The 24,910-nt window shown below is 38.7% G+C and overlaps 2 protein-coding genes and 1 long non-coding RNA gene across 6 annotated transcripts in view; all 3 read right to left on the bottom strand.

Moving 5' to 3' along the window:
• LOC123960408 (arrestin domain-containing protein 3-like) overlaps positions 1–8,936 on the bottom strand; it is an 18,981-nt gene extending 10,045 nt beyond the window's left edge. The window contains exons 1-2 of the mRNA XM_046035117.1: positions 8,473–8,936; positions 287–331 (exon numbers count right to left, since the gene is read on the bottom strand). Of these exons, the coding sequence (XP_045891073.1) occupies positions 287–331; positions 8,473–8,734 (307 nt within the window). The 5' untranslated portion in view covers positions 8,735–8,936. The remainder of the gene's footprint in view (positions 1–286; positions 332–8,472) is intronic.
• Positions 1,928–3,430, bottom strand: LOC123960423. Its single transcript, XR_006822516.1, has 3 exons — positions 3,294–3,430; positions 2,613–2,737; positions 1,928–2,398 (listed from the first exon to the last, which is right to left on the bottom strand). It is a non-coding gene; the product is annotated as an uncharacterized LOC123960423 (long non-coding RNA).
• A 4,809-nt stretch (positions 8,937–13,745) lies between the features above and the next one.
• LOC123960508 (arrestin domain-containing protein 3-like) lies at positions 13,746–23,163 on the bottom strand. 4 transcript variants are annotated; one of them, XM_046035286.1, is made up of 11 exons: positions 22,755–23,163; positions 22,601–22,670; positions 21,535–21,682; positions 20,981–21,083; positions 20,586–20,851; positions 20,284–20,378; positions 16,009–16,159; positions 15,789–15,885; positions 14,847–14,860; positions 14,604–14,762; positions 13,746–14,511 (listed from the first exon to the last, which is right to left on the bottom strand). In XM_046035286.1, exons 1-11 carry the CDS (start codon positions 23,026–23,028, stop codon positions 14,278–14,280), a joined length of 1,611 nt encoding a protein of 536 aa, XP_045891242.1. In that variant the 5' UTR covers positions 23,029–23,163; the 3' UTR covers positions 13,746–14,277. The 4 variants fall into 4 exon arrangements, with proteins under 4 accessions (XP_045891242.1, XP_045891240.1, XP_045891241.1 ...); XM_046035284.1 differs by having other exon boundaries at positions 14,604–14,860; XM_046035285.1 differs by having other exon boundaries at positions 14,604–14,860; positions 20,586–20,800.
• Positions 23,164–24,910: the final 1,747 nt, after the last annotated feature.

The following is a 24,910-nucleotide window of genomic DNA, read 5'->3' as shown; positions in this document are numbered from 1 at the left end:
GAGCTGGAAGCTCCACAAACATCTCTGTCAAGCTTTTACACAAGCTTAGTAGACAGCAGAATAAATGTACACTTGCAGCACTTTGCTAAAGGCTTTGGGGATGGTTTATGGTTTGTGACTGGACAAAAGAGTGGGTGGTCTTTACCCCTTAGCGCACTGAAGCTGTTGATATGATAATCTAATCAAGTAGATGAGCAATCAAAAGCTGAAAGAAATACAGTTGTTGCATTACTTGCATAACAACTAAGGCTCACCACAGCCTGAAATAGAACATTAAAATACTTACATGTTTCTCCATTCTGGTTTGTCAGTAGGGTTTGGTTGTCATCTCCTGAAGGTAAAAAAAATAAAAAATAAATCAGCACACTGAATTAAGAGCAAATATATTATAATATAATATTTTCTAACGAAACTACAAGACATTTGGTGTAAAAATCCAATCACAAAATCCACACGCCCTAGGTGACAGCAAAACCCTAAAGAAGTTTGGTTTACTATCACAAGACAAACAAACAAAGGGAACTAGATTTGACGGTTCTTTATTTATTACCACTTCTGCTGGTCAGTGCCTAAGTTAAATTATTTTCTAGATCAGTTAGGTGCAGAAAATGGAGAAAAATGTTGATCAGTGTTTCCCAAAGCCACTCCCATTGTTCACTTAAAATGAGCCAGCTCAGGTATTGGCTTTTTACTCGCGAATGTTTTACTGCACTAATTTATAATATTTATAATAATATAACAGGTGGAGCTATATCCTCAGTTAACCTGGTTCTCCACTGAAGTCAGTGTCTTCACCACAGTCTCTCTGCTCTGCTGACCATGGTGTGTGGGTGAAAGTGAAAGAGTTGGTTAACTCGCTGAGAAGCTAGAGGTGTGAAGCCTGTTGCCTGCAGCTCTTGATTTAATAGTGCTTTGTTGCTGATCTTTTTTGTTCTGACCCTGCAAAATTTTTAACTGATCGACAGTCAAATTTGTTTTTATTAACGATAGCCCATTAAAGGCAGGGTAGGTAAGTTTGAGAAACTAGCCAGAAACTAATGGATTTTGAAAGTATCCAACAGAGAAAATTCCACCCCCTCCCTTCTGGGCTCCTTTTAAAGCCACGCCCCCAAAGCGCATGAACGCGCGTTGCCGACACCGCAGGAGGACGAGCACAGTGTGAGGAGTGCAGCGGCTCACATCAGGGGTAAGAAAACATCTAACTTTATCATTATGAAAATAAACAACTAACCCGGCTGTTAATACTCACTATCAAGCTAGCATGTTATTATTGGATAGGTTTAAAAAGACCGAGTTTTAATCACTAAAGAGCTAGCTAGCTAACTGTTAGCTGGTAGCTGTGCTAACAGCTGCGGTAACATTGGGCAAAGCTAAAAACAGGCTGATACACATTTTCCCGTTTCCATCAGTTACACTACAGGAACGTGTATTTCGTGTTAGACTCATAACTTGTACGTTGTTTTGCATGTTAGAGCTTCCATGGTGACAGCATTATTGTCTCTGATGAAGACTGCACCCCAGAGCCCAGCACAGATCGGGACAGGACCGGGGTCCGAGGAAGAAGACGCAGGACGGAGAGGACGAGGTGCAAGCCAAGAAGCGCATCTTCTAGGACCTGCGTCGAGCTTCACGCTCCAACAACAGCATATGAACAGGTATATCTATACATATATATTTTAATATTATCTATATAGTCTATTATCTCCCGGTGTGCTTGTCTCCAAGTTTCTCTGGTGTTTCCCACTAAGTCCTTTGACTTTGATTTTTCCCTGTTCTGGATAATATTTTCATTCTTTTTTAAATAAAACATTGAAAATGATAAATGCCTTTTCTTTACACTTGCAGCATAAACAATCAAGCAACTACATTTGTGTCTTATGTCTGAAATAATGACATCCAAATGTGGTATAACACTTGTTTATTGTTATTATATACTACTAAAACTACAACCTATATCACAACTAGATCATTTTTAAAACATCAATAAAAATAAGTATATACAGGAAGACAAGGTGTATCCAGATGTATCTTGACTGATTATGAAGACAGTTCAGACTTTACTCGTAGCATCATATCGCCGCTGTGGAGATGATTAAATATATCACAGTCACCTCTCTGACATGATTACCACATTTCAAAACCAACCAAATTACTTTTTGTTTTATATTTTGCTGTATCTAGCAACACAGTTGGGGCAGGGACACCTCACTGAACCCCATGACGAGAGGGATCATCAGGTCTCCTGGTCCTGCTTCTAGGCATCTCCTCAGTAGTAGACAACCGGAGGAGGAGGAGGAGGATGGCACTCTGGAGGTCTACGATGTAACTGTAGTCCTTCTCCTCCTTCAATGAGTACAAGCTCCACTTCTTGGACTTATTGTTATACACCTTGCTGTACCTGATAATACAGAAAGGAGGATCAGCTTAGTGAAAATTTTCTAACTGACATTGTTCTCTTATAGAGTAATTAGTAAACTATTTCCACATAAAATGCAATCAATAACAATAAATCAGCACCATCTATCTGTATTCCTCATACTGTTTAATATTTTTTGACTCATCACTTATAAATGTAGAGTAAAATGCACAAGAGTACTCAAAAAGCAACATACTGAAAAGTGTCATCAGCTTTTGTCCTGGCTGGTCTGTGGACACGGTGGTTTTAATCCAGGCCAGCCAGCATGGTCCGATCAATGTACTGGTGAGAAGCACAGGGCGTTGGAAGACTGCAGGTGACCTGAGGGCGCAGTAGAAATAAAACATACTTATTTTACCAGAAGTAAAAAATCCTGTAATGGCATAACACCAGTTACAGTGAAAGGTTTTCACACAGTAGGTTTAGCTACGAACAATGTCAAACTATATTATAGGTAACTTAGCTTATATACCAGAAACACAGATACTTGGGGACCTTTAGCCATCATTGTTTATTTACACTAAAAGTTGAAATGTCTCTCATAACTACAAACACACAGCTACATAATTTGTAAAAGAGTAACATCCAGTCAAACAACGCCTGCAGACACAAGATAATTACACAGATTAGATACAAGGTGTAAACATAGTATAATAAACTTAGATGGTGAATAACTAAACCGGCGCAGTCTACACCTACATTGTCTTACTTAATATTAGCATTGCTCACCTACAGCTAGATATAATTCATCAACTCTACTCTGGCTCCTACACCAGCCTGCACTCGGAGCTACTGTTAGCTGTATGCTAAGTAGGTAGCTACGTTTGCTAGCGATGAAAGTAACAAATTACCATCAAAATGATAAAAGCCAGATTACCTGTCCAGCAGAAATAAAGTCACCACGGTGTAACTTTTCAGCCCCTTGGTGTTCCTCAGTTGTCAGTCACTATCGTTGAAAAGCCACGCAGATATTACCTCCGGTCTGACCGCTTCGCTCTTCAGGTCTGAGAGAGAGCAGCTGACCGGGTGCGCGCACGGGGGCAGCTCCTGTAGCAGCACGGCTGGTAGCCATGGCAGCGAGGGAGAGTGACAGTCACCAAGCCAATCATTGCATTCGGTCCGAATGACACCACTGGCTGTGTTTACTGCAGCCCTGAGAGGAATACAGCCGATTTTTATACTCTCTGTTTCAGAGCACCTAACTTTTTAATATGTATTGATGTATAAAGACAGTTTCAACAAATTTGACAAAACGTGTTTCAAAAGCAAATTGCCTACCCTGCCTTTAATTAAGTAACCTTAAATTTATGCAGAAAAAGCAGAAATTGGTGAAGAAAAATTCGCCAGAATGCAGGAAATGAAATGAAATGCAGGAACTCGTCACATTTAGACGCTTTGTCAAGACCCCTTGGAGTCACCTGTTAATGCCTTTGGCGTCGTTAATCGATGTGTAGGGCTCTGCAGTCAAGTTAGCAACAATAAATATGCAACAGCAATTATAAATGTCAAGTTAGACATTTAAAATAAAACATAGTGTTAACATTTTGAAGTGGCACATTGCGAAACGTCACAGTTTGTTTAGGTTTAGGCACCAAAACTACTTGGTGAAGGTTGTGTAACTTATGCAACTTAAATAAAGATATTTTATGTTGACTTTCTGTTTCACACAGGAAGTAAACACCCATTTCCTAGTAGTTCAGTAAAGTTGGAAATACTGATGTCGGAGGAGATATAGGAGACACTACACCTTATAACATTGAAGGTTTTGCATTATAAATGCAAATTATGCAAAACTATATTTCCCCAAACTAAGCGTTGAAGTATAACCAGCAGGAGACAACTAATGGGCGAGGGAATTTTGGACACTACGCATAATAGTGAAGTTACTGAATGTTTAGTTCCTCAAAATAATGCAAAATTACATTTCTCCAAACTAAGTGTTGTAGTATAACCAGCAGGAGAACACTGATGGGCTAGATGACATTGGACACTACACATTATAACAGTGAAGTAAATGAATATATCTGCAGTTCGTCTTGATGGCGTTGGACTTCGTAGAAGGTCCCCGTTCACTCATCTCACAGATAGCTGCACATAGAGATAATTGTTATTTGTGCAGCTCATAGGACTATAATCATTTTGGTAAAAAGCTTGTAGCTTGTTTACGATAGTAAAGAGGCACCATTTCTGTTTTTAAACACGTTGAGTGAACATGCGAGTTATGGATCCGGGAAGTTCAAATCTGTGAATATATTTCCAACTTCACCAAACTTCTCCAGTGAAAGTCTGGTTTTATTTGGCATAGCTTAACTTTACATTTCTGGGTCAGTGAGAGATAAGTCTTTTAATAACTTGTATAGTAACAGGTTGTCCGTTTCATGTCATTGGAAATTAGATTTGCACCTTTTTGTTTTAGAAAAGTTAGGACTGAATATGCTTGAAAGTGTCAAGTGGTGTAACCAAAAAAGAATGACATTTATTAAATATGTTATCCACCTACAGTGTGAGTAAATGTAAAAATGGCTTATATGGCAATAGTTGATTACATTTTATTCCACATGGATTTTCCTGTATGTTATAATTTTTTATGAAAAATACTGGTTACACCAATTGACACAAACTAGTTACAACACCTGACCATGTTGCATTTACAATCAAAGGTCAAGGTTTGTTGAAGAAATTGACACTGAAAATCAAGCATGACAAACAACAAGGTCAACTAAACTTTCTGTTGCTCACATCTATTCCAAACTTTACATTGATAAGAGTCCTTCCCTGAACACATCTACATGTCAATATTCAATTATTGTCATAGCCTACCTACTGGCAAAAGGAAGTGATGATTAACTCCTGCATGACCTTTCCAAAACGCATGATAATTCAGAGCCATGTGTTCCGACCTCCGGCCACTGCACTGCGGCTGCGGCTGAGAGCTCGTCCAACACTGTTTGCAGCTTTCATTTTTTAAATTAATCCACTTTAATAAGTAAAAATTTAAAAAAAAAAAAGAGCAGTCTCTCACAACTTTTGAATTAATGTTTTTTTGTACGTGCATTTATAAGAGTGGTACTCAGTTTACACAAAACGTTGCTTAACACCACTCTCTCCGGACTAGCGCATGCATCAGTGGCAGTAGCGGCCAGAGAATTGTTCATGGTTGAAAAGCTTTTTGCTGGTCGCACAAAGTTTACAACGGACGACAATGTTCTTTGCATCTTACACTGTGATACAATAATGGCAATACTTACAGATGTCAAAAGAACTTCCTTGTTCTCCATATTTCCTTTAGCTTTTTGGCCAACAGCTGATCGAACAATAAGGTCAGGTTTCTAGACTTAAACTGCAGTATTCACGTCAAGGATGGTGTGTTCTGGTAATGCACTGTTACTTGGATTGATAACTGTAATATTAATACTGTTTTGGAAATAGTAATCCCCCATACTACTAGTTCCTGGGAAAAGTAATAATATTACAGTAACGTGCCCAGCACTGATAACAGCAAGAATCATCAGGGTGTCTTGTCTTCTCTCAGGTCTTCTATAAGACATAAACATCTTAACAACAACGATAGTTACGGATTGTTACTCCAGATTCTGTGAGTATCTGTGCAGCCCTCTAAGGCTATTTCTAGTGATTTTATCCTTCACGCGCACACGCAGTACTGAAAGAGCTTTTTCCACCCCCACCAGCAGGATAGGCCACAACCACAGTCTCACATTGTGTCTAAATTGGAGATAGCTTCATATAGCAAGTGAGACATGCGCTGAGCAGTCAAGGGAAGCCCCAGAGATTGTTCTCTATAATGAACAAACAGATGTTGGGAACAGTGCAAAGCACCTGTGGGCTAGGGCTGCAACTAACGATTATTTTTGTAGTCGTCTAATCTGTTAATTATTTATTCGATTAGTCAACTAGTCACAATTATTTTCGTCACCCACTAACCCTAATTAAACCATTTAACTAATTAAATATCTTTCAACTGAATTACTGATCTCCAACACACAGCCTAACTAGCTAACGTTACCATTAAGTGAACAAGATTTACTATTCAGAATGAACACAAGTATCAACTCCAAGGGGAAACAGGGAAGTAGACAAGACAGCGTAGGATGCTCCTTTAATTCACTGATTTACTATTACACTTAACGTGTTTGCTAACACAAAAAGAGCGTTCTCTTAGCCAGCACCTTCCATGAGACCTCAAAACCAAGAATGCAAAGAACTATGGAGAGGCTTCTCCAAGATAACAGCTAGGCTTTATCCCTTCTTCCGGCTTTTCTTCCTCTGTCGTTGCTGCTGCAGTGGTCTGAGTAACTGGGACCAGTGGGCTCTGTGGGCGTGACTGTCCGGCTGGCACCGCTAACCTTGCGGGCGCTTGTGGAGCTTCTCAACCCTGAAAACGTTTGAGCACATTTTGGATTTGCCATAAATTTTCGTAAAACTGCCAATATTCAAGTTCCACACAGTTGATTTCTTGGCTCAAAACCTCTCAAAATGTATTTAGTCATGAAATAGCGTACAAAACAAAAAAACGTTCTGCTGTTAGCTTCTTTCTCCGTTGCTTTCTGCTTCTCGCATGAAAGCTTATTCTTCGTGACTAGTCTTACAGTCAAGCAGTCATGGCAGACAGAGGAAGCCATACTGCCCCTAGCATTCCATGTAGTGCATTGCAGTTGGAAATCTACGACCACAAATGTTCTTAATGAAAGATTGCTATCTCTCCCTTAAACGACATCATTGTAACAACGCGTCGACAATGAAACGTTTTTTTATAATCGTCGATTACGTCGACTAATCGTTGCAGCCCTTCTGTGGGCGCAGCATAACTTCGCGGGCGATGTTATGCTGCGTCTGCGTTAACAGAGCGCGCACCGGGCAAAGGAGCTCCCGGGCTTCCTCCTCTAATCAGTGAGGATGTGGAAAGAAGCCGCCCAGAGTAAACACCCTAGATATGAAATAGCTAGTGATTCTCTTGGGCGTGAAAGCAGGATTAGGATGCAAAATAGCCGAGCTACCACAGAGATAGCATAGATCGCTAACTCCCGAACCCGACATCAAGGCCAACCGGGCACTTTTGCCCTGTTTTAGGGCAGTGTCAATCATAGCCCCCTTGCGTTTTCTCATGCAGCAACCATATAGGCATTATCTTGGACACTAATGCAAGCAAATGACCGTGGTGTGAATAATTATAATAATAATATTTAGTAAATTCAAATTTTTATAATTATGATGAATTATGAATGTTTTCCTGAGGTCATACCATTTGACATATAAACCTGATCATACCTGTAAGTGTCAAATTATCCCATATATTTCAGAGAGTTAATAACCCTGGCATGAAGCAGTTAGGGTTCATCAGGAGTCTTTCTCTGATATAATTTTACTGTCACATGGTCTTCTTGCACAATATTAACAAATTGTACACTTGCACATTGTATGGTGGTTACACAAACTTGACACTTCGACAAGTCGACTTGACTCACATGATTCCCAAATTAATTTTAATAATAATAATAATTTTAAATCTGAAAACTTGTGTGCTATTATTTTTTTACTATTAAATAGCTCTAATGCAACATAATGCCAAACCAATTAACAGGGTGTTTAACTGAAAAGTTTAATCATTTGGTACTTGTACCTTGCTTAAACTTTTAGGTTACACCACATTGGCATTTTTGTCAATCATTCCCCAAAAATTCTATCCAAATTGATTAAAACCTGAAATTTTAGATTCTTACAACCAGAAAGTATGTAATATGTAAGTCTAATTTAACTCTTTTACATTGAACTAAGCCCATTTATCCATTAGGCTATTCTCATCGTCTTACTACAGTTGATTTGTTTCCTGTCTTTACATTTTCCATTTCAATTTTAAACATGATTTGCCACTTCGTGGATCTCTTTAATGTAAGGGTCTCATTTAAATATGTGTAAATAGCTGTGCCACTTTGTTTCGCAAGTTATCTTAAACACCTTTTGTAAACTGACATCTTATGCGTCTGGAAATGAGATAATCCCTGTTATCGTTGATATCTGCATTAAATTTGCCGACTTACCTTTGAGATTTTTGTCTCGAATGAAGTCGTGTTTAATGCTGAAGTACTTCTCCTTAGAGTGGTACACGACAGTAGTTTTACCGTACCTCTCGGTCCACAAAACGTCGGCTTTCCCCTTGAATTTAATTGACAGGGAGTCGATTTGGAAGTCTTTGGCCACTTCCATCGTGACTAGACCCGAAACGCAGTCGCCATTGGTGAAAATGTTTTCCTGATTAACAGGGTTGTAGGTGACTTTGATGCTCTTTACAGTGAACGGCATGATGCGCGTTTTACAGCGAAAACTTTAAAGGCTATGTAAAGCAAAGTCTTCTTCTTTGAGGTTTGTCGGCAGTTGGCATTATCAATGTTGCATTAGCGTACAACACCTCAGGTGAGTTTGTCCTCCTAATATGAGGAGGGTAGTTCCGCTGTTGTAGCCCAACTTCTTTTCAAACTGGTTTCTATACGCTTGCGCGTGTTGTGTGCAGCAGCTGCATACTGGTTCAGTACCCAGATTCGTCACGCCTTCAAATCTACTGGCGACTATAATTGCATTGTGATTATGGCCCCAAAGTGGAAGGACACTGTTTCCTAGAATGTCATACTTTTACGAAGCCTACATATCTCACATTATGCACTACTCTCCATAAAGTATGCTGCTAGGTACATCCACACTGTATAGCCTACTATTATTAGGCTGCTCCGGCTACTGGCCTATATTTCTCATACTGGTAAGGATGGATCTAGCTGTCAGGACTGGCAGGGGCAGGTAAACGGATGATAAGAGCCAGATGCAGACACTCCAGCCACTGATGCAGTTAGTAGAATTTCTTAACTCAAAAACAGTCTTACATGTGAGGTGAGAAGTCCAAAACACAGGCTGAGTACACAAGGTATAATTATCTTGATCATTTATTTAATCATTTGCCCAACATAATGAAAGTTTGTAGTTCTTTCATGCTTAACACATAGAACTTTACATATTTTAATGTGTATTATAAGTCCACCTCCTCTCATCTGGCTGGAGTCTTGTGCTCTCACAGCTTGGAAAAGGGTGCTTGATCCGGGATGTTGATGAAGCAGGTCTGTGTATAAGAAGCCGCCTAGGCCAAAATTTAATACTTTACTTGCACATATACGTACATACAATACATACTGTCATGAACATACATACATACACACTTGCATATACATATACTGTCAATTGTGAGTATGTATATATATGCGATGTGAGTATGTAGGGCAAAGTATGTGTCTATATGCGAGTTAGATTATACGTTCGAGGGTAGGATAGGGTGGGGTTCATTCTACAGTGAATAACGCTCTTGCCTTTATTGTGGGAGCATGTGTCATTGCTACTCTTGCAGCAGGTCTGAGGATTATGGGGACATGAAAACATTACATTTACATTTAGGAGGAAGAAGAAAGTTTTTGAAGGAAGACACTTTTTTCCACTGGCAAAAATGTGAAGTAACTTGTCATGAGTGGGGTTTAAACCTGGAACTTAGTGAATGAAAAGCATTTTCACTGCCATTGCACCACACAGCCACACAGTTAAATGGAGTTAATCCACCAGTAATAGATCTTCACCCGTTTTGCTGTCAACACATTTCATAGGCATTTACTGATTTATCTGATGCTTATAATGATTTAAATGTGTTCATTATGTTGTTGTTAGTTTGTTGTAGCTTACAGCTTAGGCTACTGATTCATTTTAAAATGTAGGCTATTTGACTTTTTTTTCTATCTGTAATGAAATTAAGCAATTGTAAAATTAATAAACCCCATAACTGCCACACTGCCATTGTTATCAAGCGTGTATATGTCAGGGGTCGGCAAATAAGTCTGGCATCAGGCCTAATTTTTTCAGTTCTGTTATATGGCAGGCCAAAACTAATTATTTCAAATTCTTGGATACTCGTGTGCACATTTATCTTAGTCGGTAGTGTGCAGGACACCCGTGGGGAGGGTTGTATGATTGATTCCAACATACTGCGGAATCTTTTTTTCTTTCTTGTTAAACAAATTGATTATAAGGACACTTTTGCACATGCTCACAATAAAGCATGTGCTGCAGTGTGTGTGTGCGTCCCGGCTTTTGTTCCACATTCATAAAGCGCTTATTTTCATTTCCCTGAGGAAATTCAGGAGAATCCAATCACACGTTTACTGACGGCTTTTTCAGAGGTGAGTCAAGCAGGCCAGAGACTGTTTTGAATATCCTTCAGAACTTTTCAAGATACTTGACATAAAGAATTGCTGCAAACAAAGTTTTTGCGCTTTTATTTTGGAGGCACAATCCCTCAAGAGGAAGTGATTATGTGAGAAACTGTTGCTGCCATGACTGAGATCTAGCAGCTGCTTTCAATTTATTTATTTGTTATTTTTCTGCTGTCAAAGCAGTCTGGTCGCCGGATATTATTGCTGACAGGCCAGTTCTATGTATGTATGTGCCAGTGTGTATGTATGTACATGACAGTATGTATGCAAGCGAAGTATTCAATTTTGGCCTAGGCGGCTTCTCATATCTGTGTAGTCTCTGTAAAGGTTTGGGGTTATGGAAAACATCCATCCATCCATCCATCCATCCATCGTCAAACGCTTATCCTGCGTACAGGGTCGCGGGGGGCTAGAGCCAATCCCAGCTGACATCGTCCGAAAGGCGGGGGACAACCCTGGACAGGTCGCCAGTCTATTGCAGGGTTATGGAAAACAATGGATGCAAATATAGAATTATGTAGCTAAGTATACAAATGAACAAAATGCTGTTTCTCACTGTCCAAGGTGCTAAAAACAAAGTCACAATAGTACTTACAAGACAAGACGCTGTATTAATACAAAAAATAAAGATGCTGGCCAGCCAAAAGGAAGAAGTCACAAATTCATTAAATTAAACAAATGTAACTGCAAATTTTTAACACAACTATAATGGAAACCTGGAAAGCCTAACTTGCCGGTTGGAAGTACTTCTCCAGTATATTTGATGAGCTTTTCACCATCAGTCAGGCCCACAAAAACAAGACAGTAAAAAACAGTAGCTGACACTAGACAAGACAGAACTGATCTGTTACTTTAAGGTTGAGTGAGCATGGTGGGACTGGAGCGTTATAAAGTGCGTAGTGCAACCCCTACTTAATAGTAGCGGGACTAATATCTTGTATCTGTATTTGTATCTTTGAGTCTGTACTTTGAATGGCTGCAGTGTTTGGAAGGTGCTAAATAAACTTGCCTTGCCTTGCCTAATAACAGTAGGCTATGTAAACAGTGTGGAAGTGCCGTAGCAGCATGAACATATTGAGTGGACAGTAGTGCATAATGTGAGATGTGAAGGCTACATAAAAAGTGTGGCATTTAGGAAACAGTGTCAATCCACTTTGACTCCGTTTGAGCACCAAGCATCAACGTCAACACGGAATCCTTATCTCGCTGGAGCCTTGTGCTCTGCACTCGCTGAGTGCTCCAGGATGTTGATGGGGCAGGTCTGTGTGAACATGTGTGCATAATAACAGTCTTAGATTTCCCATTGCCTGGCAGCATGAGTCCCATTTTGTCCAGACCGGACATTTACCAGGACATTTTCCTTGCCTCTGTCGCCTAGTGCTTGCTCTTTGTGGGAACTGTTGGGTTTCTGTAAATATCATCACAGAGTACGGTCTAGACCTGCTCTTTAATGAAAAGTGCTCTGAGATAACTGTGTTGTGATTTGGCGCTATATAATAAAGCTGAATTGAATTGAAAATTGATTAAGTACATAAACATGTCTATTGAGCAGTAGAAGCCAAATATATCAACATAGGAATTGCCCAGTTCAAAGTAAAATTCAATAAGCTTATCCATATATCTTTATATATATATATATATCTTATCCGTTGCGCTGGGAGCAGCCGACCAGACACAGCTATGGCTCAGAAGGAACAAAAGAATACAAGTGTTGTGAGGGAACGCAAAAGTATTGCATGAGAACGGAAAACATATTGCGAGGGAAAGCAAAAGTAGTCTAAATACACTGCGGGTCCCCTTACACGGAAGTTGCCATGTTCCGCCACCGTGTTTCTATGGTAGCCCAAACAGACAAGTTGCCATACAGAGTGCATTTTGTTACTACATTGAATACAGAGTTTAAGTACATTTGACATTTTCAGAGGAGAAGGCCAGATGCAGGTGACTCAAGAAATTAAGGTGATGAAAGAATTTGCACTCAAAGCCAAGGCTTTTTTGAGATAATTCAAGTGCAAAATTTTACAGCATCACCTTGAGAACAGAGAGTGTCAGTTTATGTACCTGACTAGTGGGTGAAATTTTCAACCCACCTGTCAAATTTTGTGTTTCCAAGTTTTAAGGTTTATTCTGCACAAACACTTTTTAGCAGAGAAAAATAAGAAAGTGTCACAGGATCCAAGAAGATTAGGAAAACTTTTACTCACTATGACCTGAACACCACCGTTGACAAGTAGGACTTCATCACCTGTGGATTTGAACCCTGGAACTTTTTACTGCAGTACGATCTGAAAACCCTTTGAAACACTTGATATCGATTTTGGTAGCATTTGATCGAAGACTTGAGGGGATACAGATGTTAATTGATTTAGTATATTCTAAAAAAAATATAGAGTGACAGACTTCTGAATTGACCATAGGTTGTAGCAAGTGATTTCAACTCTCTGGGACATACGGGTGAGTAAGGAATGTAAGAAAGGTAAGTTTGGAATGAGAAATATCTAGAAAAATTCTAGAGACATTTTTGTTGTAATAAGCCATGCCCACTTTAAGTAGATTAACAATAGCTTAAGACAGTTTTCATTTTGATTTATGTAAAATAGTACGTATAGCCACAAAAGTTCAAATTTATGAGAAAAAAAAACAAACAGATTGAAATATAAAAATTCTTTTGATAACTTTAGATGTAGATTTGAAGTCCATAGATGATCCTCCCAAAGTTTTGGGTCGTTTGGCCACAATCAACAAATGGTGTTTGACATGTTTGCAAAAATAGGTTTCTGAGAAAAGTGATTAAAAGTTGCATAATTTTACATTTTTAGAGCATAAGACATTAGAGCAAAGATGCAGATGAATCGAGAGATTGAAAGGATGAAACAACTTTGACTCTAAACAGAGCCGTTTTTCAGGATAATTGCAAAAAAAAGAATGAAGGAATGAAATAATAATGAGAACAGCTTCTTTTGCTGCTAAGATCCCTAATACATTTTATTTATATAGCACTAATCAAACAGATTATGATTTAGATAAAGATATAGATTATGCTCATTTGTATGTATTGTTTATTTAAAAGAAGCAAACACGGCCAAATCCATATTCTTTTTCATATTCTCTATAACATAATTTACAACATTTCAGTAACCATCATTAAACACCATGAGATAAAATGAAGAATGTCATCTACAGGTACTGGAAATCAACCCAGTGATAGAGGAGCAGATCAATGATACAAGGGTTACTACAGGGAGTAAACTTTAAGACTGGACTAACAAGCTTCAGCACATTCTCTAGTACTGATTTCCATTTAAAACTACACGAGATCCAGTCATACAAACATTAGTGTATCAAAGTAAGGCAGATAACTGTAATACTTTACTCGTGGAATATTTTTAAGGTATATTGTTCTGCTTTTTAGTTAAAACAATTTACTTCCTTCTCTCCTACTCCTACTACTAATATTTTAAAACATACAAGTCTTTGCAATCACATCTGTCTTGCCTTTTGCCTGAATAACAGGGATAAAGCAAAAACTTATTTAATACATTATAGTGGTTGTTCCTAAATTTGAGTCCTGTGTCATACTGTGAATTTAAAAAGAGCGAGCTTCTAGTATGTATCATGGAAATCAGTCCCATTGGATGGAGGTGGAACAGAAGGGCATGAGGTGGTTGAGTTTTGTGGAAAGCTGGTCCCTCCTGGCATTTCTGAGTTTGTAAATGCTTCAAACCCATAGGTGGGATAAGCAGGCGGATGCTCCTCATAAGGCCCCTGTAAAGCGGGCAGGATGACTATGGGGAACTTGATCTCGGGGTCTGAAGCATATTTGACATCCAGATAGACCTGTGGTGGAGAAATAGTCAGCACTTATAACAATCATGCAGCCCTGGTGACATCAAGACCTACACACACATTTTGGGAAGAGAGATACACACCCTGAGCCTGTACTCTACTTTGATGATGTTGCAGTTTAAGATGGACACACACGTGGTGGGAGAGATGGTGATCGTCCTGGTGACAGTCTGGCCTGCAGATGGTGGGATGGCGTCACCCACCTCTTTTAGGATATTTCTGGTTTCGACTTTCCTCTTCCCCTTTGCAAAGTAACTATACTTGTTATACAAACAGTATTTGGGCTTAATATGACGAGATGATTTGTTCTGAATGTAGGCTACAACCTTCATGCCTTCCCCTGCAAAACAGAGCAGCACTTATTATTATCCGATAGTTGGAAAACATAAAACATGCTCTCTTAAATAGAATTAAAAAGGAGTGATAGACAGCAATAATCTCATACTATATACAGTGTATGTAATTTTTAACAATTAAAAATATACAGAACTAAAGTCTGCGGTTACCCCTGCATTAGTTGTAGACACATGACAAATAAAAATCAACTTATTATCGTGAAGGTACAAGCTGCATTAGAATGCAATGTACTCAAATTGTCTCTCATGTGGTTACACAACTTGACAACAAGAAACCTGAATTTTAAAAATATTAATACATTTAAATTCAGTACTAATCATTTATTAGTTAGTCTATGTAACTTCTGCTGAACAGCGGCCTCTAGCAAAGTGAAATAATGATAAATTCAGCAGAGAAGGGATACAAACCTTGAGTCAGTGTGCAGACTTGTAATGTCACAATTTCATATCTGAACTTTGCTAACATGTGCGTATATTAGTCACTATAAGCTACTGGTCATACCAGTCCAAGTAAAGCTATTACAACAAAACCCCTGAGTGTACTGAATAGAGCAAAGGTGTGTTTTAATGCTCATAAGAGAATGAACGTGTTATTTCTTCTTTCAAAATGTATACAGTCTAGCTTTAAATGTAAAACCCAGTTATTTTCAAATTACATTTTAGCTTTTGCTTGGTGTGAAGGAGCAATTCTTCCAACCTATAGAACATATTTGGATTATCTTTCTGCCATTACGATTGCTACGTCTCATTTGTTGTTGTCTTATCTTTAGACCATAAACAAGTCCATTAGCAAAGGGACTTTGAGCTACAACTGCAAAGAGTTTATTTGTTTTACTGCAACCCATTGTTAAAATAATCTGTTAAGTGAATGTATAATTCAACAATTTTAGATCACATATTATCTAAAATTACCTTGGTGAAAGCCGGTTCGCTCAATGTTTACATCCATGCCTACTGTTCCCGATGTAAAGAGCTTCATTTTCTTATCAATTGTACTGTGCTGTGGAGTCTGACAGTAAAAAGACACGTTAATTAGAGATGGTGTAACTTCTCTTTACTGCAGCAGTGTCCAAATCAAACAGTAAACACATTGGACATGTGTGTGTCTGTGTGTGTGTTGTAAGGTAGGTACCATCAGCAATGGATCGCTGTTTAGGTTTTCTTTGTGGATGAGGGTGAACTGCGCATTAGCTTTGCTGTCCACTCTCATTGACCGGCTCAGATTTGCCTCCAGTGTGTACACAATCTTTCCCGATGAGCTTTTGAAGGACGATGGCAAGTCTCTGCAAGTCGTGACAACACAATATACAAAACACTATGCATGAGTGACAGTAATACTCTTTCAGTAGTGATTAACTTAGAAAGCATTAAGAGAATCCACATTATAGAGCTACCCTCATTAAGTGCAAATTAATGACTGAAAAAAAACAACAAGATAAGACAATAGAACTCACTGTGCAGGGATCTGAAAGGTGAATGGGTAGACATGGCAGCCCGGGCCAACAATATTATTGTCTGAATGGCAATAAACTTACTTAATGTGGCCTCCACTTCTGGTTTGTTAATCAAACCACAAGTTAATACATTTCTGGCTCTTAGACTCGGATATACTCACTCTGAATTGTAAATGTGTTTAATTAGGAAGACAAAAGTGGGAGAAATTTTAAAAACAAACTTCTTACTAGAACCTGTTCACTGTCATTTGAATAGCTCAAAAACACACAAACGTCTCATCAAATCTTAATGTTAGATTAATTTTCCTAAATCCTACAGTATGTATATTTAAGTCCAGATTGTGGGATTTATTTAACCACTTGTATATCCTCAGTTCTCACCAGTGAAAATAACCACAAAAGGACGCTGTGTGCCATGTTGTATGTGCAAATACACTTAATGCAGGACACAACATTTTTAAAAGGAGATATTTAGAACAAAAGACAAAGTGAAAAATGCTTCATAGCATATGGAAATTGTAACATTAAAAAATAAAAAAATTGTTAATAAATGTATTGACATAAGAAGCTCACTTACCCTGGCCCTCCTGAATGATAAATTGTTTGATACTGAAGAACTTCTCTTTGTTATGGTATTCTATAACTGTTTTTCCATAATGTTCAGTCCACGAGACTTTGGCTTTTCCCTTCAGCTTTACACAGAGTGAATCTATGTTGCAGTCTTTTGCTAGTTCGAATGTAATTTGTCCTGTCAGATAATCACCACTGGTGAAAATATTGTCTTTGTTTATGGGATTAGATCCCACCGAAAAGTTTTTAACAGTATTCGACATGATACACTTTGTGACTGCTAAGCAATGCTGTGAGTCCAAGGCAAGTGTCAGCTGAGATAGCGGAGACAGAGATTTTATATGTTGCAAGGTGTGTCTCAGCATGCAGATTGACACTTTTGGTAATAATTAAACCACAATACTTTAATAAATCTTGCCTACTGGTGACATTTGGACTTGTAGATGCGAAATGAATAATTATTGGCTCTAAGAATATAAAATGTTACTTTGGGTATAAATAGATTTTTTTAAATTAGTATTTATTGCATAAATCAATGCTGTGGTTATACAACACCATTTAATGAATGAGCTCATTCTGTGTGTGCTGGCAGCATATGCTACTACATGCTGCTTCTGGCTGTCCTTATGTGGGTGTGTCTAACACCTGTTAATACATTACAAGCAGGGATCATGTGAGCTACACATGATACTGGAAATAATGAGTATATGGAAACCAGCAAAAGTGCATCAGCACACCTGGGGTGTGTCTAAAAGCACATTGCGAGTATAAACAGCCTTGAAAGCACCATAATGGTAGCAAAAATATATATAGTAACAGAAATGTACGTAAGAATCCCTAATCATGTTTAAATGTCATTCTGGTACACAGTTCTTAGTAAGAGAGTAATTAAGTAAAGCTTTATTCATCTTCCCTTCATCACCAGGGTCACTAAGTGTTTCACAGTTACAAAGATGACTAAATAATTACAACAAATACATTTTATTGCCATTTATTGTGTCAGTGCCCTAAAACAGGACTAATTTTATTATATTGCAGTTGAGTAAAGCAAAATTAAGTCCATAGCCTGGTGATATCAGACTGTCTGATCAGACTTAAAGCTGAAAATAATCGTGGGGATGTGGCTAAACCAGTTGTCAAGGTACTGTCTCCAGTCCAAGGTTCACGTTGCATAACCACTGCAGCTTCATCATCAACTGTGAAATATGAACGGAGGCAATGAACCTTGTATGTTGCTGACCCCTACAGGAAACCAGATGGCCTGCACCATAATTGCAACCAATATGTAGTTGTAAAAAAGGCTAAATAAATGAAAATTCTGATAGCACAAACATTAATTAAAAAATATCTTCATCCAACTGCAGTGATAACACAAAGGTAAAAACAATACCTGAAAATCCTTACAGAAAGACAACAAGTCTTTTTGCATTATGACACTAAATATGACACACGCAAGACTTGAGGGATGCGACATCAGAGAGAAGGCAACAAAAGAGGAAGCAGAGTCTTTGCTGGAGAGTTGGGCCACATTCACTTTAATATTGGGATTTCAAACTGCCATAAACCAGCCTTTCAGCCATACATACAACAGTAAATAGCTGATGCAGTCAAGCCACCTTCCGTTCTGATGGACGCACTGTTTAGGCTACAATACATGGCACAGATATGACTGTGAGACAGAGAAGGGTCTACGTACATTTACTTTAGATGTACTTAATTAAATGTAGCATAAAATTATTGATAGCCAGTTAAGTTGGTGACCGGACAAGTGGCCCAGAGATGCGAGAGGCTGTCCAAAACAAAGAGGCAATGAGGATGAAGCCCAGCAACAGCTAAAGCTAGTCAGTATGGTAGCCAGCTATAACTATAGTAAGTACAAGTTCTAAATTCCAATACTGTAAATTCATTTTATATATTAAACAAAAACATTAACATTTTTCATTTTCACATATGAAAGGAGCAGCCTGAGAAGATGTGAACCCATATTTGAATAAAATAATGAAACTTTAAACAAAAGCCTGCTCTCAGATGTTATCAACCATAAAAACAACCAGCCATCGATGTTAGTGAATATTAACATACTGGCTCCCATAGAGGGAGTGCCAGCTGAATAGACAGCTTTCCTCCAGGAAATTAAGCTAATTCGCAATGACAGTGTGAGTGAATTTAGTTTACACGCTACTTGCAGCGTTTTCTTTGCTGAAGGGGGGGCAAAAAAGTAATCTGGTACGTGGTATTGAATCAGTTCAGCCGAGCATTCAGCTGTTTGCATGGAAGGGCTTTGTCATCAACATCCTCATTAAGAGCGCATTTACCCTTACTGTTCCCAAACTTCTAATTTAGTCAGATTATAGACATACTAAACATATACTTACAATAATATATTCCAAATTATAGCATTTACAATAGGTCAGTGCAGGTTCTTGACGTTGTTTTTTTAGGACTATCTGAGACAATCCCTTAACGACCCAGCTGGGATTTCACAAAAAGTAACATTTTTCCATTTAGGCAAGAACAGGAGAATCTTATCCGAATGTTAAATGCATGTCGATAATAACATCTTTGGTATGGTATAAGTGTTAATAACATTTAAACTGCAACACATCAGTTCCCACATGCTTCAATCTACTTAATCCTAAAATGTAGATTTACAATAATCTATAGTGAATAGTGCATATAAAACACACACGCTCTGAAAACTGAATGACAGTTTGTGTGACCACAGTATGATGCTCTGAGGCAGTTTCCACAAAACAAGCTTTGTGTCATGACATTTTAAAGTTTTCGCAATTATGCTGACAAAGATGCAATCAAACACACACACACACACACACACACACCCACACACCCACACACCCACACACCTCATTTCACTATTATAAAGCTGGGGGAAAACATGGGGGAAATATGTTTAAACAGAATGACAATAATAAGCATTCTAAACATAGAAATGATTTACACAGTTGACTGTGGTTCAATAATAAAATAAAGCAATGCAAGAAAGGATATCGCCTGCAGTGGTAAATATTAAAACACATAGAGACAAGCAAAACATCAAGTAGTACACAATAAAATAAACAGAGATAGAATTTGACTGCTGAAGAGTACCAAAATGAGCAAAAGCGAAGAAGAGACATCTTTAGAAGTATAACTGAACATACAAGTGTCATGGGATGTTTCACCACAAACTGTGCGTTGAGCTGTAAACATTTAATGCTCAGTGGCAAAGGTCTCCCCTGGTGTGGTGACCATGACACAAAAATCCTGAGAAACAAGATTCTTCCAGTAACAAGTCACACTGAGAAATTACATATTCTATATTTTCATCTAATCTAATATTACATATATTTCAAACATTTCAAGGTGTTCCCACATTTACTCACAAATAAGGTGGGGGATGAGTGTTTACAAGGGTGTCACACAGGATGATTGGAAACAGCACGGTGAGGTCCGGGAAAGCTGTTACTCTGAGGGTCGCCTATGGGACACAAGAAAACGAGACACGCAGATTTGAATTTCATCATGAGGCTGTTTTAAAGAACCGGTTGATAATCCAAATTCTGATCCATGGAAAATCAAAACAGATTTAAAGCAGCAAATTAAAGCTCTCTGAACTAGTGAGTGTTTTTTTCCACCATCTTAAAGCTCTGCACCATCAGACCATCAGTCTGTCGTTGGTACCAACCTCAATAAAGTATTCCACTTCCAGGATGCTGCAGTTAGAGATGGTGAGCATTGCAGACGATGGAATAGTGAGTATGATCTCAGTGTGCACGTCAGAGGTGTGAGCGCTGATGGGCTGTCCAGTCACTGACGCAAAGTTTTTGAAAATCATTCTCTTGTGGGCCTTGTTGTGGGTGTAGAAACCCTGTTTCTGCTGCAGTCTCACCTTTGGAGTAGCTGTTCGAGATGAAGCATTGCTAAAGTCGCAAATTATTTTCACACTTTCACCTGGAGGAAGCACATACACAGTGTTTGGATGTGGTTATTTCAATAAAAAATGCTAACGCTTCACTATTATGATTATTTCATTATGCACATGGGTGGATGGATGGATGGATGGATGGATGGATATAGTACCAGGGATGAAGGCTTTCTTCTCTATACTGACTGTCATTGTGATGGGGCCTGAGGCACACCACAGGCAGCACAGTGTCATGTTGTTGGAGCCTGAGAGAGGGGCCTGAAGAAAAACAACGCAGTGACATTGGTGCAGCAGTTGAAATGTAATCAGTTTGTTTCTTATCTTACCGAAAAGCTGTTAAAGCACAAAGTCTTGCCTGAACAATGCAGGTAACTGCCCCAGGGCTCAGGTTCTCCAGGTTTACTGTTGCTTTGTTCCAAATCCATACTACCTACTAACTATCCACAGTATTCAATATACCAATATTTATAATATACAAGAAATTAACATACTATACTAACTGCTATACTATCGGGGAATGATGCAACACATGCATCAGTGGACATCAATGAAACTGCACCTTTATAATACTACTGGTAAACTTTACACATTCAAGCAAAATGGATGAAGTACCACTTTCAGTTCCTTTGTGCATTGTATTGTGGGACAATAATGTCCATAAACAATACAACCAATGAGCCTTGTAATGAAAAAGTTCCCTTTCACTTACCCACAGCTCTGGCTGGTTGGTATCAACGCAGTTCACAAAGTTCAACTCTGTCACAAAGTCCTTGGACATACGCCAGGGTCTGTTGAAGCCCACTGTCAAGGTGTAGACGATTTTCCCGTGAACCCCACGGAAGGCGGATGGGAAGTCCCTGCATCGATGCAAAATAATTAAGTTTGTGGAAATGATAAGATGCTGATGCAACCTGGAGACAAGACACAAAACTTTTTGCAAAGAGATTAAGATGAAGATTCAACAAACTCAGATGCATCCAAAGACCCAGCGATCACATGGTAGTGAACAATTTTGGGATACCCTGGATTTAGTTAACAGTCTTGCTTTAAGTTCATGATAATCCGTGCACATCAATATATCTTTATCTAAAGTAGGCTACAGTGTGAACACCAGGAATCTCTGTAACAGAAACAAGAAAACAAAGCGACTTAGGCTTTGTTCAGACTGCCAGCCCAAATCCGTTTTTGTCATATGCGGATTAGATCCAGATTCATTTTACAAAGTCTGGACAACAAAAAACAAAAACACTAATAAACCTAATTCCAATCGGATTTCAGTCTCAGTCCACACCGTCCAGCTCTGGCCGCTCAAATCGGATTTCAGTGTCTTTTGCATCATTTAGGCGACACACAATGCCAAATCCAGAGAGATGTGCTTTGGAGCAGCTAGATACTTTTTTATTTCCACGCAACAATGTTGGTGGTAATTGCATACCATACATCCATGGAGCTGCTGAGGAGAATCCTGCGCGCGATCAAGTCGCGTTGCAGAAGCCTGTACGCTACGTCGCTGAGTTTCTCTGTCTGACTTGACAGCGTGATTGTTTGGAGGGCGTGCTCCCGTGTCACGAGCCTACCTTAAGCTTTAAGATTAATTGACAAGTCTTTACCACAGCAACTCATGCAGATAACTTAGTGATGTATTGGCACACACATCCAATCAGATCACTTCCAAATAAAAGTGCGGCTGTCTTAAAGATGTGACTTGAGAAACGAATGTGATTTGCCTGCAGTCTGAACAAAAAGCATCCGATATGTAAACTACTCATACACACCCCTGTGGGAGCTGACATGTAAATGGATAGACATGTGTGCCAGGCTGAAATTTTGTTGTCCCACCAGTAGCTGCAAGGGAAAGACAAACTGAGTAACTATTGAACAACGACTGATTGTTTGCAGTTTATCCAAACGGCCTCACTGAGTGCACACCGCTGTTTTCTTGCACGATGGCGCTTTTGAAGTTAAAGAAGTCCAGTTTTTCCGAATAGTGGACTCGCCGTCTTCTCCTCCCTCCTCCTCCTACATCAGCGGACCAGTGGACACTCGCCCTTCCTGTCAGTGCCATCGTTATTGAAGTGATATTCGTCTCCTTTGCGAGGTCGAAGGAGATGTGTCCTGTTATTATGTCGCCACTGGAGAATGTATTCCTGTCATTTACGACGCCGAAACTGATTTTGAAATTCTTTACCGTCGGCTGAAACATCGTTGAGAGAAAAAAATCTTATCAAAATTAAATATTCTAATTTTAGAAAAAGTTTCCTTGGTTAATGCAAAGGGACACGATATCACCTATTTAAGTATTAAATGGCAACAACGCCGTGCCCCAAACAGCAGCAACTATTAAGCGCGTTCAGCTGACTGCGCAGGCGCAAAACAAAGCCGGAGACCCAACCCTGATTTCAGGAGGAGCCAGGGCCCCAAGTCCAGCATCTGCTAGAATGAAACACGGGACTCTTGAAGTTACAAACAAGACGATCGCAGAACGATTTAAGTTGTCTGATATTAAACACTTCATAGTAAAACTCACTCTGTACTGATACTTTTCAGTATAATACAAGATGCTTCAAAATCAACAAAGAGGTGTGATTGTAAACACGCACTGAAAAGCAAATCAGTTATGATTTAATTATAAAACTCTGCTGATTCATTTAATATATAATAGAATGTAGAAGATCAAATTAATTAATCTCTTTGTAATGTATAAGAGTTGATTGTGGTTGTGAATAATTTGTGTAACTTTTTTTTGGAATGTGATTAATTTATCATATGGGCGACCAAGATGTTTATGTAAAGGTTAGTAATCTAATTTAGTTTCTCCTAAAAGAAGGGTTGCTGTGTCTTATAGCCAGTTTTCCTTTTTTGTCAAATGAAAACTTCGTTTGACTGCCTGCAACGTCTGACAAACGTTTTACACGTTACTGGACAAATCCCTGATTCAGAAATGAGTTACATTACAAATTGTATTTCACCTTAAACCTTGTTACTAAAAACTCCTTCATGTTCTCAGCAGGTCAGGTACCTTAGAGGTTAGGCTGACCTGCAAACAGATTTTTTCTTTTTGCAGTTCATCTAATCTCTCTACTCATTGTAAGATTGTGTCTAGTTTGTAAGTTTGTTGTACTGTAATAGGCTGTGTGTGATCTGCTCTGCAGGGTACACATCTGATGACATGATGAACATGATTTGCTTTTTGCTTCCTTTCTGCATCTCTTATAAAAAAAGAGTCCTGATGTTCTGGCCTGAGGGTACAATAAGAGCCTAGTGTGTTTCTAAATTTCTGGATCATTTTATCTCAATGCTAGTACATTTGTCTTTGAAAACTCTGGTAGATTTGGAACTGTGGTCTTTTGAATGGGTTGTTTTTACCCAGTAAACATTTCAAACATGATCCGCTAATCACTATTCGCTGTGTCAGAAATCCCCACTCATTCACTATATAGTGGACTATATAGTGTGCTCGCCATTTTGTAGTGCTGTCCGAATGTATAGTGAGAGTTATTAAACCCTACATAGTCCACTCAGTGTATTCCAGAATGCATTTTGAAAAGTAATGTACAACCGATGGTCACTAACCTTAAGCCCTACATAGCATCATGCATTGCGCTGATAGAAAAAAATATCCGAAAGTGTTGTTTTAATAATGCCAGTGAGCTCACTATATGGTGCTCTACATACAGCTCCCTACATATGGGGTAGGGAGTAATGAATGAGTGGGGATTTCGGACACAGATATTGTAGGCTATCCCACAACAGAACTTTGGAAGTACACCATTAGCATAAAAGTTGTTCAAAGACTTTGTCGGCATATTTTCATATTTCACAAGTACCTCATGCTAGAGGCTCACTGAAACAATCATTTAAAGATCTTGCTCAAAAGCTATTACTGCTGTAAAAGCAATAGAAATCTGTATATCCAGTGTTGCTGAATTCAACAGACATGGTTTTATCCAAATTGCTGTCTATTGGGCCCTGCAATAAGCCAGGACAATGGATTTTAATTTACTTTTGATAAAAATATGTTGTTGTGGTTTAAGAAATGGGTGTTGTTTTGTTTGTTTGCTAAAAGAGTTACAAAGAAACGTTAT

This window comes from Micropterus dolomieu, linkage group LG21, assembly GCF_021292245.1.
Source record: "Micropterus dolomieu isolate WLL.071019.BEF.003 ecotype Adirondacks linkage group LG21, ASM2129224v1, whole genome shotgun sequence".
Lineage (NCBI taxonomy): Eukaryota > Metazoa > Chordata > Actinopteri > Centrarchiformes > Centrarchidae > Micropterus > Micropterus dolomieu.
Note: the sequence above shows the minus strand (reverse complement) of the source record. Positions and strands in the feature narration are given on the sequence as shown.

Bases quoted from the DNA above. Each gene is read 5' to 3' on its own strand.
- LOC123960508 (XM_046035284.1), bottom strand. From the start codon at position 23,028: ATGTTTCAGCCGACGGTAAAGAATTTCAAAATCAGTTTCGGCGTCGTA. The intron at 21,084-21,534 runs GTAAGTGAAAGG...GTTTTTCTTCAG, and splicing joins CCAACCAGCCAGAGCTGTGG to GCCCCTCTCTCAGGCTCCAA. The intron at 20,379-20,585 runs GTTGGTACCAAC...TGTGTCCCATAG, and splicing joins AAGTGGAATACTTTATTGAG to GCGACCCTCAGAGTAACAGC.